Here is a 12,314-nt window from a genome sequence, read left to right as displayed (position 1 = left end):
TTTATTACTGCAAAAAATAAAAAATAAAATCCAGCTCAAGATCATCCAGAAAAAACATACCCTATGCTGGTAAAGAGCTAGTTAATTTTAAGAAAAATGAAACGGTTAATCTTCTTTTGATCTTTCAGATTTGTCATTTCTTGTATCTTGTAACACAAACCTGATAGTAAAGAAATTCCGATTGTGAGGGGCAAAGGTGAAAAAAATCTAAAAAGGGAAAAATGGATGAAGGCTTATTTCTGCACAACATTAAAAAAAGACAAATAATGAGTTTTACATACAATTATCCATTTTTGCATTTAGCCTCAAACACGTCGTTATACTGACCGTATAGCAGTAGGTGGCGCAGTGAAGCTCCATCTCTGAGCACCGCGCACTACAACCATCGAGTGAATGAAGTCAGCTGACCCTTCCTGGTTGCTGATTTCTCATCATTATTTTCAGCTGAACGGACTCGACAGATCGCTGCTTCTCCTCATCATTTCAGGTATTTAGTGATTGTAGTTTGATGTCAGGGTTATTTTATTCCTCGCTGTGTTTTGATTCGGTCGGTTTAAGGCGGCCTCGGCTGCAGGTAGCCAGCCTGCTACGTTCAGTGCTTTTTCTCGGTCGTATTCCATTGACGTTAACTGCGGTCAAAATGCTTTAAATGAACTATGGTAGCTTTTGCGGGAATTGGCTTAATTTCTCTATTTACAGATTTAACACGGAATGGTAGTTGGTTAAAATGGCTGAAATTTGTGTGTGACTGAAATTAGCTGCTTAATCGCCTGGTTCTTGTTGGAAATTTCCGTTCCACCTTAAATAGGGCATTAGATAAGTACACGATCCTGAAGCATGTTGATGGAACCAATGCAGTATTTAAGGTGGAACGGCGGTGGTCGAATATGAAACTGGCGATTTTTTTGCACCTCCCCCATTATAACCTTGGGAAACTACAAGCTCGCCCCAGGATTGTATACATACACGATGCAGTCTCTGATTAATATTAATTAATTTATCATTTTTATTATACACATATGTAGTAGGTAATGCGCTTAACGTTACACTACGTTTAAGTCATCTCGTTAAATGTAAAGCAGGAGGAAATTCCATCACACCAGTTTTACATGTTATTAATTATTGTAACATATTTAAAATTGACATGTTTAAAAAGTATCTATATTGCGCTGTATTGATGTCATTTATTTGTAAGATAGAATCGCAGTAAATGTTATCAGTAGCCTGTCATGGTCATGTGACTGGACAGTGCTGAGACTTGCAGTCACTGTGCTTGGGCCCAAATACTAGACTGCAGCATTCTGCCAGCTATAGCACTGCTCAAATATGCTGTTTCTTTATGTTTTGACTGGCAAAGCTTATAACGAGGTAACCAATACACACACGATCAGGTTTCTGTCTGGAGATCATGTTGCTTTACCAGGAGAGAATCCGTCCATACCCTACATCATGTGTTGGTTGATCACATGGTAGGATGGTGGGTGGTAATGCCAGAAATATTAAGATACTTTAAGAAATGCATGATGATATTTAACTTTCTGTGTTTTTTTTTTCTGAACAAGTACCACAAAGCAGTAACAGCACATTAAAAAAAGCTGAAAACAAGCCATTGGTTAAAAATATATTGAATTAAATGAGTGTCATAATTGGATGTCAAATCAGCAGTTTTTGCAGTTGTTACCATTTGTTTGTTGTTCTTTAAAGGCTTGATCTTAATCTGTCTTTTTACGATTAATTTATTCATTTAGACGTACATATCACACTCCAAATATAGCTTAGCAAAATCTGTCATGGTCTAATTTATCATGTTGCACTTAACATATATCACCCATTCTTAATGACAAATTAGCCTGATTTTTGTTGGCTTGATTAAATTTAAAAGCGCATATATTGAAAAAAATGAGACATCTTACATTAGAATTTGTTGCATGAGAGGGTCTTTTAGTTTTTTTGTAACGATTTGCACATGTAGTTTTAGTGGTTGTTTTTTCATATATTGTATTTTATATGAAACATTAGAAAACTACTGAGAACTAAAACTGCTTGGTTTGGTTGTTTCCCTACAGCTATTAATGCTAATCTTGGGGATGAGTGCAAACTCTCCAGAATTACTCAACTGTCTGTTTAGCCCCTTCCTCTTTACAGCCAGTCACGGTAATCATCATGTGACATTTCTGTATCACTGCCCCAGAAATATCACACAATCTGGTGCATATATAACTGTTCATATAAACTAAGAGGATTTTTGTATTAATAAACTTTACTTAAATATTGAACAAGCCTTAAGGTGTGTGTGCATGAATAAATGAATAAATATATAAAATAAACTCTCATTATCAAGTTTAATTACTATATTCAATAGTTTGTGCTTTTTAGTACAAATTATGCTCTGACATCTTTGATTATTGATCATTAATAATTAGGTAGGTCTACTTCTGTGATGAAAGAATTTAGTGTAAAGTTAGACTTTCTGTAACTGTCCATCCAGCTTTAAAAGTCACAAGTTAACCCACAATAGGAGAAATCAAACAAATGGAGAACAGAAACCCTCTAATGCTTCACAGGAATATTTTTGTTTCTTTTTGCATAAAGCTTGAGGACATTCTCAGTTTAAAAGCTGACAATTAAAAGCTTTAATTTTTGCTTATGCTATAATCTGATGTAATCTAATACCTCTATAATTGTCAGTAATCTGTTGTATTTCACTAATGGTGCCCACCTTCACATTCTGTCTGCATTTTAGACACACACTTCTAAGATGGACTTCTCCAAGCTGCCCAAGATTCGAGATGAGGAGCGGGAGGGACAGTTTGGATATGTGCACGGAGTGTCCGGACCTGGTCAGTAATCTGTCTATAGTGTGGAATGACAGTAATGTTTTTTTCTTTTTTTTTTCCAATTTACTCAATGCTTTATTTGTCAGTCAGATTGATTAAGTGTGCGCTGCTGTCGCAAAAATATGGATTGATGTGTCCTGTATGTGTTATGCAAAAATGTAATAGCAATATTTTTGGCCCTTTTAGTTTAATTTTTAGCCGGGCCATATTTAATCACTGTATTTCTGAATAACACATTTTAACATTCTAATCATTTTCAGTACTATTTATCTTACTTTTAGTGTCAGCTAAATGACTAAGTAAGATCTTTTCTTTATTTATTTTGTTACATTTCTGGTAATTAAATTAGAATTATATCTATGTATAACCAGTATGGTTTTAAATTATTGACATAATTGTTCCTGAATTTTGCAGTTTGTGCATTTTAAAGTTGTTGTACTGCTTTGCTCTATAGGTCATAGTACATGATTTGCTACATGTAAGTGACCTGTATCTGTGTGTGTCCCTCACAGTGGTGACGGCCTCCAGCATGGCTGGGGCAGCTATGTACGAGCTGGTGCGTGTGGGCCACAGTGAGCTGGTGGGAGAGATCATCCGTTTAGAGGGTGACATGGCCACTATTCAGGTGTATGAGGAAACCTGTATCCTTTTATACCCATTCAGCACCTACTGCACTTATAACCTTATAGTAAACTGTATTGTATAGTATAGTGTGCTCTATTACATATGTATTCTAGCTTAGAAAGTTGAAGATTATCACTGAAGATTTGAGTCACTATAATAGATCATTTACACATTCTAGCTGTAATACTTTAAACTGTGTTAGATTTCCTAAGCCTTTTCCAGCTGGTGTGTCTGTTGGAGACCCTGTCCTGCGTACAGGGAAGCCCCTCTCTGTCGAGCTGGGACCAGGAATTATGGGCTCCATATTTGATGGTATCCAGCGTCCCCTGAAGGACATCAATGACCTGACCAAGAGCATCTACATCCCCCGTGGAGTGAACATTGGTGCTCTGAACCGCGACCTCAAATGGGATTTTTCTCCATCCAAGAGTTTACGAGTATGTGCCTGAATGTAGATTGTGAGAATGACTTTAACTGCAAGGATCTTGGGAAGAACATGAAGTAAATAGTGTGTTAATTGACATAATCAGGACATTTTTGAGATATATAGCACCTCATTAACCTGCCATGATCATAAATTCCTAATTTCTGTTTAGCAGTCTGAACATTCACCACAAGAGTGCGCTGTTTGTTCTCAAATAACTTTCGGTGCTTAGCGTCACTGTCCCCTTGTTTGTCAAATAATCCAGCCGTTATATCTATCCAGTTGATGTCTCGTGCCATAAATGGGATCAGTATGTAAAAAAAGATTAGTTTCTTATTGCAGCCGGTAGATATGACCTTCATTTTTTTTAAAGGCTTGAACAGCAAAACAATAATAAAATTAAAAATGTCTAATTACAAAGTAGTAAGGCTTTAAGATTTTTTTGTTGGTTCTCCTGCCTTCAGTAATTGAAAGGATTAACTTGTATTACTCAATTCACTGTTTTAACTTATGACTAAGAAGCATGTGAATAAAAATATCAACAGTAAGAAAAACATAGGCAGACATTACTGGAAGTATGTTTTTAAGCACTGCTTAAACTCAAAGTACTCAAACTTTTTCCCACAGGTAGAAACAAACAGCTAACATCACATTAAAGATTAAACAGGCCTAGTGTGCTCACTTTGTAATAGAATTGGATTATTCTTTTATCGATATTGTATTTATTGGTAGTATTTATAGTATATCTATTTATATCATATTCCACAAGGAAAGATTTAAGACAGTTTTCCTACTGACACATTTCTCATAGGGCTACCTCATAATATTATTATTTTAAATATATTTTCTATTGATTTAGTTAATAGTTAAATATTTTCTTTAAATGCACTCTTTTGTCTTCTTCCTCAGATTGGAAGTCACATAACTGGAGGTGATATCTATGGCATGGTTTTTGAGAACTCTCTGATTAGGCACAAAATCATGCTGCCACCCAGAAGCCGTGGAACAGTGACTTATGTGGCCCCACCTGGCAACTACGACGTCTCGGTGAGCTGTGGAGAGAGCTGATTTTAAGCCACGGTGCATTAATAATAGTTCAGAATTAATGAGAACTGTATTTGTCTGCGTGTCCGTGTGTCTATGTGTGTTAGGATGTGGTGTTAGAGCTGGAGTTCGAGGGCGTGAAGGAGAAGTTTACAATGGTGCAGGTGTGGCCTGTACGTCAGGTGCGACCTGTCACTGAAAAGCTGCCAGCAAATCACCCCCTGCTGACTGGCCAGAGAGTGTTGGATGCCCTGTTCCCGTGAGTGACACAATTGGTTGATTATGTTTTTTCTTTAGGGGTCAGCTGGTTCAAGGCCTGAAGGTTAAAAAAGAAGCCTTGCAATTGGCGGATTGGCCATTTAGTTCCTTGCACTGATAGCTTACATATGACTAAAGTAGCTTTAGGTGCAAGACACCTAACCCCCAATTGCTCACTGGGGCAGCAGCTATGACTGCACACCTGTTTGGGCACATGTGCTCACTGTGCCTGTAGTTTCAGTGCGTATGTGAGTTTTCACTGCACAAATTGATTGCAGAAGATCTGTTATTAGTACCTCTAATTACTTCCCTGAAATTACATTGAAAGTACATTGCAGGTACTATTAATTCATTTAGAACACATAGCAGCTGAATTCTTTAGAATTTTTTTTAAAAGCCGACCACGCAGGTGTGGGATATATGGTAAAAATATAATAGCACAATATTTAAAAACATTTTCACAATACTTCGAATTTATCTTGATCCATATTATCATAGTCAAAATGCATCAGTAGTAAAAGATCTGTAAAATAAACACTACTCAAATCTCATTCTGAATCTGTGGTCATTTTGTTCAAAATATCCTGTCCTTCATCCAGTTAAACAGGACCAATTATGCTCTCTGTAATAAAATGTACAGTTGGGTATTTTTTCTTTAAGCAATGATATTCTTAATATATTTTACATAAGTATATTGTTGATATAATAAGATCACAATACTATTTAAAATATGGTGGAAAATGTTTATTCTTAAATATTGTTTTTCAATTTTTTTTCTTTTTCTGTGGCTTCTGTTCTTGTTTTATTTACAGGTGTGTCCAGGGAGGAACCACAGCTATCCCAGGAGCTTTTGGATGTGGCAAAACTGTGATCTCTCAGTCTTTGTCCAAGTACTCCAACAGTGATGTCATCATCTATGTAGGCTGTGGAGAGCGTGGTAATGAGATGTCAGAAGTACTTCGAGATTTTCCTGAGGTGAGAAACGCCTTCACACTAGAAGGCGTCATTTGGCCAGGGATTTTGTATAAACTCTCTTTGTCTCTCTCTTATTTCACAAAAAAATTGATAGCATAAGAACATTTATTACATGCCACTGATGTAACTTATATAACAAAATAACGCGTCACTGATGTCCTTTTAAAGCAACATTAGGTGGTATATTGGTCCTTATAGGCTTCCCCTACAGTCCCTTACTCCTTGAAGAATACGCTTACATGCATTTCTGGACAATACGAGAGATACCGAACAGTTACAGAAAATGAGAAAAGCATATAGACAGACTTAGCAGAGTAGTGTCTCAGGATTTTAAACATCACTGATGTTGCGCAGTGTTGCTCAGTTTGCCTATGTTGTATGGCCTGTTTCACCAAACTTACATAGTGCAGTTAGCAATGCACTGAGCCTAGAGTAGCTATGATAGCAATACTATTCTCCCTGTTACAAGTGGAACACACATAGTGGAACATGACAATGAATTTTAGGTTGTTATTTTAAGGTAAAAATGCTACATAATGCTGATTTATTATGCTGTTCCTTAACAGCTGACTATGGAGGTGGATGGCAAAGTGGAAAGCATCATGAAGAGAACGGCTCTGGTAGCGAACACCTCCAACATGCCTGTGGCAGCTAGAGAAGCGTCCATTTACACAGGTCTGTCAAACATCACTGCAACGTGTGTTTTGGTTGTCGAAACAAACACTGCCTTTAAAGAAAAAGCATTTTTGTCTGTGTATCTTATTATTTTCCTTCGTTTCTATAGGAATCACTCTGTCTGAGTACTTCAGGGACATGGGTTACAATGTAAGCATGATGGCTGACTCCACTTCTCGATGGGCTGAGGCTCTCAGGGAGATTTCTGGACGTCTGGCTGAGATGCCTGCTGGTAAAATAAAAAAAAGATTGATGATTTTGTTAAAATAATCAAGTGACTGCATTAGCAGCAGTATTTCTTTACATGTGTGTGTGTTTGTGGGTGTGTTACAGACAGTGGATACCCTGCCTATTTGGGAGCTCGTCTGGCATCGTTTTATGAGCGTGCTGGCCGAGTGAAATGTCTTGGTAATCCAGAGAGAGAAGGCAGTGTGAGCATAGTGGGCGCGTGAGTATTTCTTTTATACACTAGGGGGAGCTGTTTATCTCCTTCTTATTTTTTCACCATTATATCACCAGGGTTCCAGAATGTGTGAATTTGGGCAGATATTTTTCCACTAATAAAGAGAATACTGACCTTACGTCTGATCTCATCAACGTATTCAGTTTTCTGTTATATATACAAACTGACTGTAGCATTTAGCATTCTTACTTGTGTTAATTATTTAATTAGATTGTGTTTTATTATTATTATTATTATTATTATTATTATTATTTAGTACCTTATACAAATATATACAATATAACCTTCCTCATAGCATATACTTAAACCAAATGAATGATCTAAATTCCGTTATTAGATGCATTGAAAACAAAATAATGTTTAATTTTCTCTGCAGTGTGTCGCCCCCTGGTGGAGATTTCTCAGATCCTGTGACATCCGCTACTCTTGGTATTGTACAGGTGAGAAACATCACTCATCACATTGCAGTTAACAAATTTATAAACCAAAAAACATACTCTCACACAATTTTTACTTTCTCTTTTAGGTGTTCTGGGGTCTAGATAAGAAACTGGCCCAGAGAAAGCACTTCCCCTCAGTAAACTGGCTGATTAGCTACAGCAAGTACACACGGGCTCTAGATGAGTACTATGACAAGCACTTCCCCGAGTTTGTGCCGCTGCGCACCAAGGCTAAAGAGATCCTTCAGGAGGAAGAGGACCTGGCTGAGATTGTACAGCTTGTGGGCAAGGTAAGGAAATTGGTTTCTGTGTTCAGATATCTGATGATCAAAACTTTGATCTATTAAAGATTATATGATTGAATATTAACAGTGAAAATGTGAAGACGCTGTAAAAGAAAATCTGTTTGTTTGTGTTTTCATCAGGCTTCATTGGCAGAGACAGATAAGATCACATTAGAAGTTGCTAAGTTGATCAAGGATGATTTCCTGCAGCAGAATGGTTACACACCTTACGACAGGTAAACACACACATGCTCATCTGCTAGTGCTGTGGAATATTGATCATTTTATATTTATATTTTATATTATTCGATTCTTGGCATAAGATTTTGCATTACTAAATGAATAAACTTATGCTTTTAGTACCAAAACAATGTCCTGAAAGCTTATAGTTTTTCTTATTAAGAAAATAATGGCACAGCCATTTAGGCATTACCCTATCAGTAAGAGAGTTAGTCATTTTAATGATGTTACTCTAACAACAGCTTCTCCAGTCCCGTAGAAGAGTCTCTAAAGCCCTCAAAGTTTTCAGGATGTAAATAACTTATTTTAACACAGAGAAAATGGGTTTTGTATCACCTACACTTGTGGCAGCAAGGGCATTACAATATCATTCAGTTCAATTAAATTTAATTGATATTGCTCTTTTTACAACAAATTTCACAAAGCAGCTTTACAGATATACATGTCCAAACCTCTTTTGAAGTTATTATATCATAAATTATATGCTGCTCCATGTTTATAGTGCTTCAGATATATTACAAAACACTTTTACTAAAGCTAAGAAAACACCATTAATCTCACATTATACCGGTTTAGAAGATTTTCTTACTCAGCACTACCATGCATGCAAAATGTATCCTGCTATGTATTCGACACAGTGTACAGTAACATGCAGCCCAAATTACATTTTCTTTCTTCTTTTTCTAGATTCTGCCCATTCTACAAGACGGTGGGCATTCTTTCCAACATGATTGCCTTCTACGATATGGCCCGGCATGCAGTGGAGACTACTGCACAGAGTGACAACAAGATCACCTGGGCCATGATCCGCGAGCATATGGGAGAAATCCTGTACAGGATCAGCTCCATGAAATTTAAGGTACACATTGTGTTAACACTGTCTAAGTGTGCTTTTACATCTGTCTGGATTGGTCCAGACCATAGACTGTATATAGCTGGACAGAGCATCGTCTCTTAAAAGTGAAGCCACCACAGGTCTGCAGCCTGTGACCGCGAGGCAGCCCTCAGGGGTGGGGTTATTTAAATGAGTAGGCGGTCTCTCCACAGTCTTTCTCCCTCCTCTGGTCTCTACTGTACAGACTCCGGTATCGGGATCGCCAACATGGCGGAAGATTTTGGCTTCATTTTTATAGAATGAATAGGAACGGAGACACGGCGTCCATCTTTTTTTACAGTCTCTAGTCCAGACATTCAGACTTTTCATTTTATTCTGAACCAAAATAGCAGGTATGAAAGATGCTATGAACAGTAGAATTTGAATTTGGTCTGACCAAAAGAGGAGGTCTGAATTCGGATTTACCCCTTCACATGCACACGCATCACGCAGCAGTGTGGGCACAAACATTTGTGCTGGTGATTAATTTATTTAACTGTAGATTAGCCTTGATTTATAAACAGAACAAAAGGAAACCGTGAAGGGGAGCCAAATTCTCCACCTCGAAAGTCAATTCACCAAACTGTATATTCTACAAAACAATCATGAATGTAAAGTATGGGAAGACACTATAAAAGACAATACATGGTATTTAATGCACTAAAAGTGTGAAACCATAACTAACCGGACAAAATGTGTACAATATAAAAGACACATGAACCATGTTTAGATTGGGTCAACCCTGGGGTATATTTTGACCAATCTGTCTCTGTCTCTCTTTCTCTCTGTCCCTCTCTCAGGACCCTGTGAAGGAGGGTGAGGCCAAGATTAAAGCTGACTACTCCCAGCTGCATGAGGACATGCAGAATTCCTTCCGCACGCTGGAGGACTGAGTCCCCCTTTCAGTCCAGTCATCCCTTGGGGCAGTGCACCTGAACCCAGCTGACCTTCTATCCCTCTGACTGTCTTGCTCTCTCCACTGCGCGCACACACACATTCCACTGCTCTGCTCTCCATTGGTCTTATGTAGCAGTAGTATCCTGAAGTGTCTAGCCATTCCTGCGCATCCACAGACACTCTTAATCCTCTTTGTGTGTGTGAGTGTGTGTTTTGGTGTATTTTCGTACCTGATATCCTCTGCACTGCCTCATTCTCCAGTATATATATTTTTTTCCATATCATCTTATCGATAGATGTAGATTTCATGTATTCATTTGGTGTAATTATCGTTCCATTTTTCTCTGTACAGAAGATCTGAGAGACGTGAAATACTTAGTGAAACTGAGTTACTATTTATTGCCAGCAGTTCTTGTGGTTTCCTGCGTCGTTTGTTGTTTGGTTTTACTGTTTTAAACTGTGTTGTCCGGTGTATCCGCTGTGTGATTGGAGCATTGCACTTCTCTTCTGCACTGCTCATGTGACAGAGTTTAAGAGCTGAAAGAATAAAAATTATGACCAACTCACAGTAGTGTTTTTGTTCTTGGACAAATGAGCCTGGCCATGCTCATCCTGTTTTTCTTAGACCTGAGGGGGTGTAAAATGAAATGCATGTAATTAGTTCCTTAATATGTCATGGTTCTACTGAATATAAATATATGTGAGTGTTAGTATTGTTAAAATACTATACGAGTAATAGTATCACTTAATGCTTTGCATGTTTTACAGGCCCCCACTGTCATTTTCATCACAATCATTTTTAGCCCTTATTTTTAAGAGCACAAAGTTAAGACCTAGTCTGATGCTCAACCCGATGCATGTTTAAAGATCAGCACCCTGGACAGTTCCATCTAAGTTACCCCTTTTCATGGGAAACAAATGAATTGTAATCAAAACAAGCTGATAAATAAACCAATAAATAAACCAAAAAAATAAAAATAAACCAATCATAAAAAAGCACAGAAATAGATGATCCATGCCCACAACCACATATATCCAAACATATGCAACAGCCTTCTTTTGTAAAATTTTATTCCAACTACAATTGAATGGTGTATATAATAGTCTGTGATTGTCAAAAGAAATCCAAGGTAACTGATTGGCCAATACGTGCCCCCCATTCTCCCATTGGCTAAAGTTAATGATCATGAGTTCACCAACTGAAAAACACTGATCAACAGTGGTGTGCATGACAGGGTTGCAAAGAGAAAGCTGCTTCTCTCGAAGAGCATTACTTCCTGCCTGCAAGTACCAACTACAGAACACATGGACAGGCCAGCGGGCTACTAAGACAATGTTTTTGGATGGATGAGACAGAAATACAGTACCAACCAAAAATGTGGACACCTTAAATTTGGTGTTTTTTATCATTTTTATTTTCCTGCTTTGTAGATTAACACTAAAGTCATCCATTTCTTTGAAGAAAAACATAGATTTTAAACAAAAAGTGTTGAACCAGAATGTTTTATTTTTCAGATTCTTCAAAGTAGCATCTCTTAAATAGATGGCAGTTTTGCTCATCTTGGCTGGATTTTCTCAGTCAGATTAATGAGTCTCCTGGAATGGCTTTCAGTTAACAGCTGTGCTGAAATTATAAAGAGTTAATTACTTGAATTTCTTGCCTCTTAATGTGTTTGAGAGCATTAGTTGCATTGTGAAGAGGTACTTTACGTAACTAAGAAGATCAAACAAACTATAATAAATGAAGATCAGTCAATATGAACAAAATTTAAGAACTTTAAAAGTATCTTGAAGTGCAGTCGCAAAGGTCAAACACATTAAGATGAAACTGGCTCTCACCAGGACCACCCTTAAGAAAGGAAGACCAAGAGTTATCTTTGTTGCACAGTATAGGTTTATCAGAGTTGCCAGCCTCAGAAACAGCAAGTTAACAGCACCCAAGATAAGAGCCACCTAAGTGCTTCACAGAGTATTTTGGTTTGTTTTGCACTTTTGCATTTGATACATTATTTCTTTATGGTTTCCTTAATTTTACAATGAAAGAAAAAAATGTAAACATTGAATGAGAAGGTTTACTGTAGTTTTTTTCTTTTCTTTTCGTGAACTGAAGCTTCATTAACCACTTCAAAATCAAAATCACCTGCACATTATTTACATCTCAAACACTGAATTATACAAAAAAATATTAAATATATTTTTTCTTTATGTTATTCTTTGGACAAACTTATGGTTGGATTATTGAACACTGAAATGTCCTGTGCTGCTCGTGTTGACCTGTG

The 12,314-nt window shown here is 37.3% G+C and overlaps 1 protein-coding gene across 1 annotated transcript; it reads left to right on the top strand.

Annotated features, from left to right (window-relative positions):
* Positions 1-360: 360 nt before the first annotated feature.
* atp6v1ab (ATPase H+ transporting V1 subunit Ab) lies at positions 361-10,599 on the top strand. The gene is made up of 15 exons (XM_007249025.4): positions 361-487; positions 2,744-2,840; positions 3,350-3,478; positions 3,684-3,898; positions 4,795-4,932; positions 5,037-5,188; positions 6,000-6,162; positions 6,729-6,837; positions 6,947-7,069; positions 7,171-7,285; positions 7,677-7,740; positions 7,827-8,030; positions 8,166-8,260; positions 8,952-9,123; positions 9,939-10,599. Exons 2-15 carry the CDS (start codon positions 2,759-2,761, stop codon positions 10,029-10,031), a joined length of 1,854 nt encoding a protein of 617 aa, XP_007249087.1. The 5' UTR covers positions 361-487; positions 2,744-2,758; the 3' UTR covers positions 10,032-10,599.
* The last annotated feature ends 1,715 nt before the right edge of the window (positions 10,600-12,314 follow it).

This window comes from Astyanax mexicanus, chromosome 1, assembly GCF_023375975.1.
Source record: "Astyanax mexicanus isolate ESR-SI-001 chromosome 1, AstMex3_surface, whole genome shotgun sequence".
Classification (NCBI taxonomy): Eukaryota; Metazoa; Chordata; class Actinopteri; order Characiformes; family Acestrorhamphidae; genus Astyanax; species Astyanax mexicanus.
Note: the sequence above shows the minus strand (reverse complement) of the source record. Positions and strands in the feature narration are given on the sequence as shown.

Bases quoted from the DNA above. Each gene is read 5' to 3' on its own strand.
- atp6v1ab (XM_007249025.4), top strand. From the start codon at position 2,759: ATGGACTTCTCCAAGCTGCCCAAGATTCGAGATGAGGAGCGGGAGGGA. The intron at 2,841-3,349 runs GTCAGTAATCTG...TGTCCCTCACAG, and splicing joins GCACGGAGTGTCCGGACCTG to TGGTGACGGCCTCCAGCATG. The intron at 7,286-7,676 runs GTGAGTATTTCT...TTTTCTCTGCAG, and splicing joins AGTGTGAGCATAGTGGGCGC to TGTGTCGCCCCCTGGTGGAG.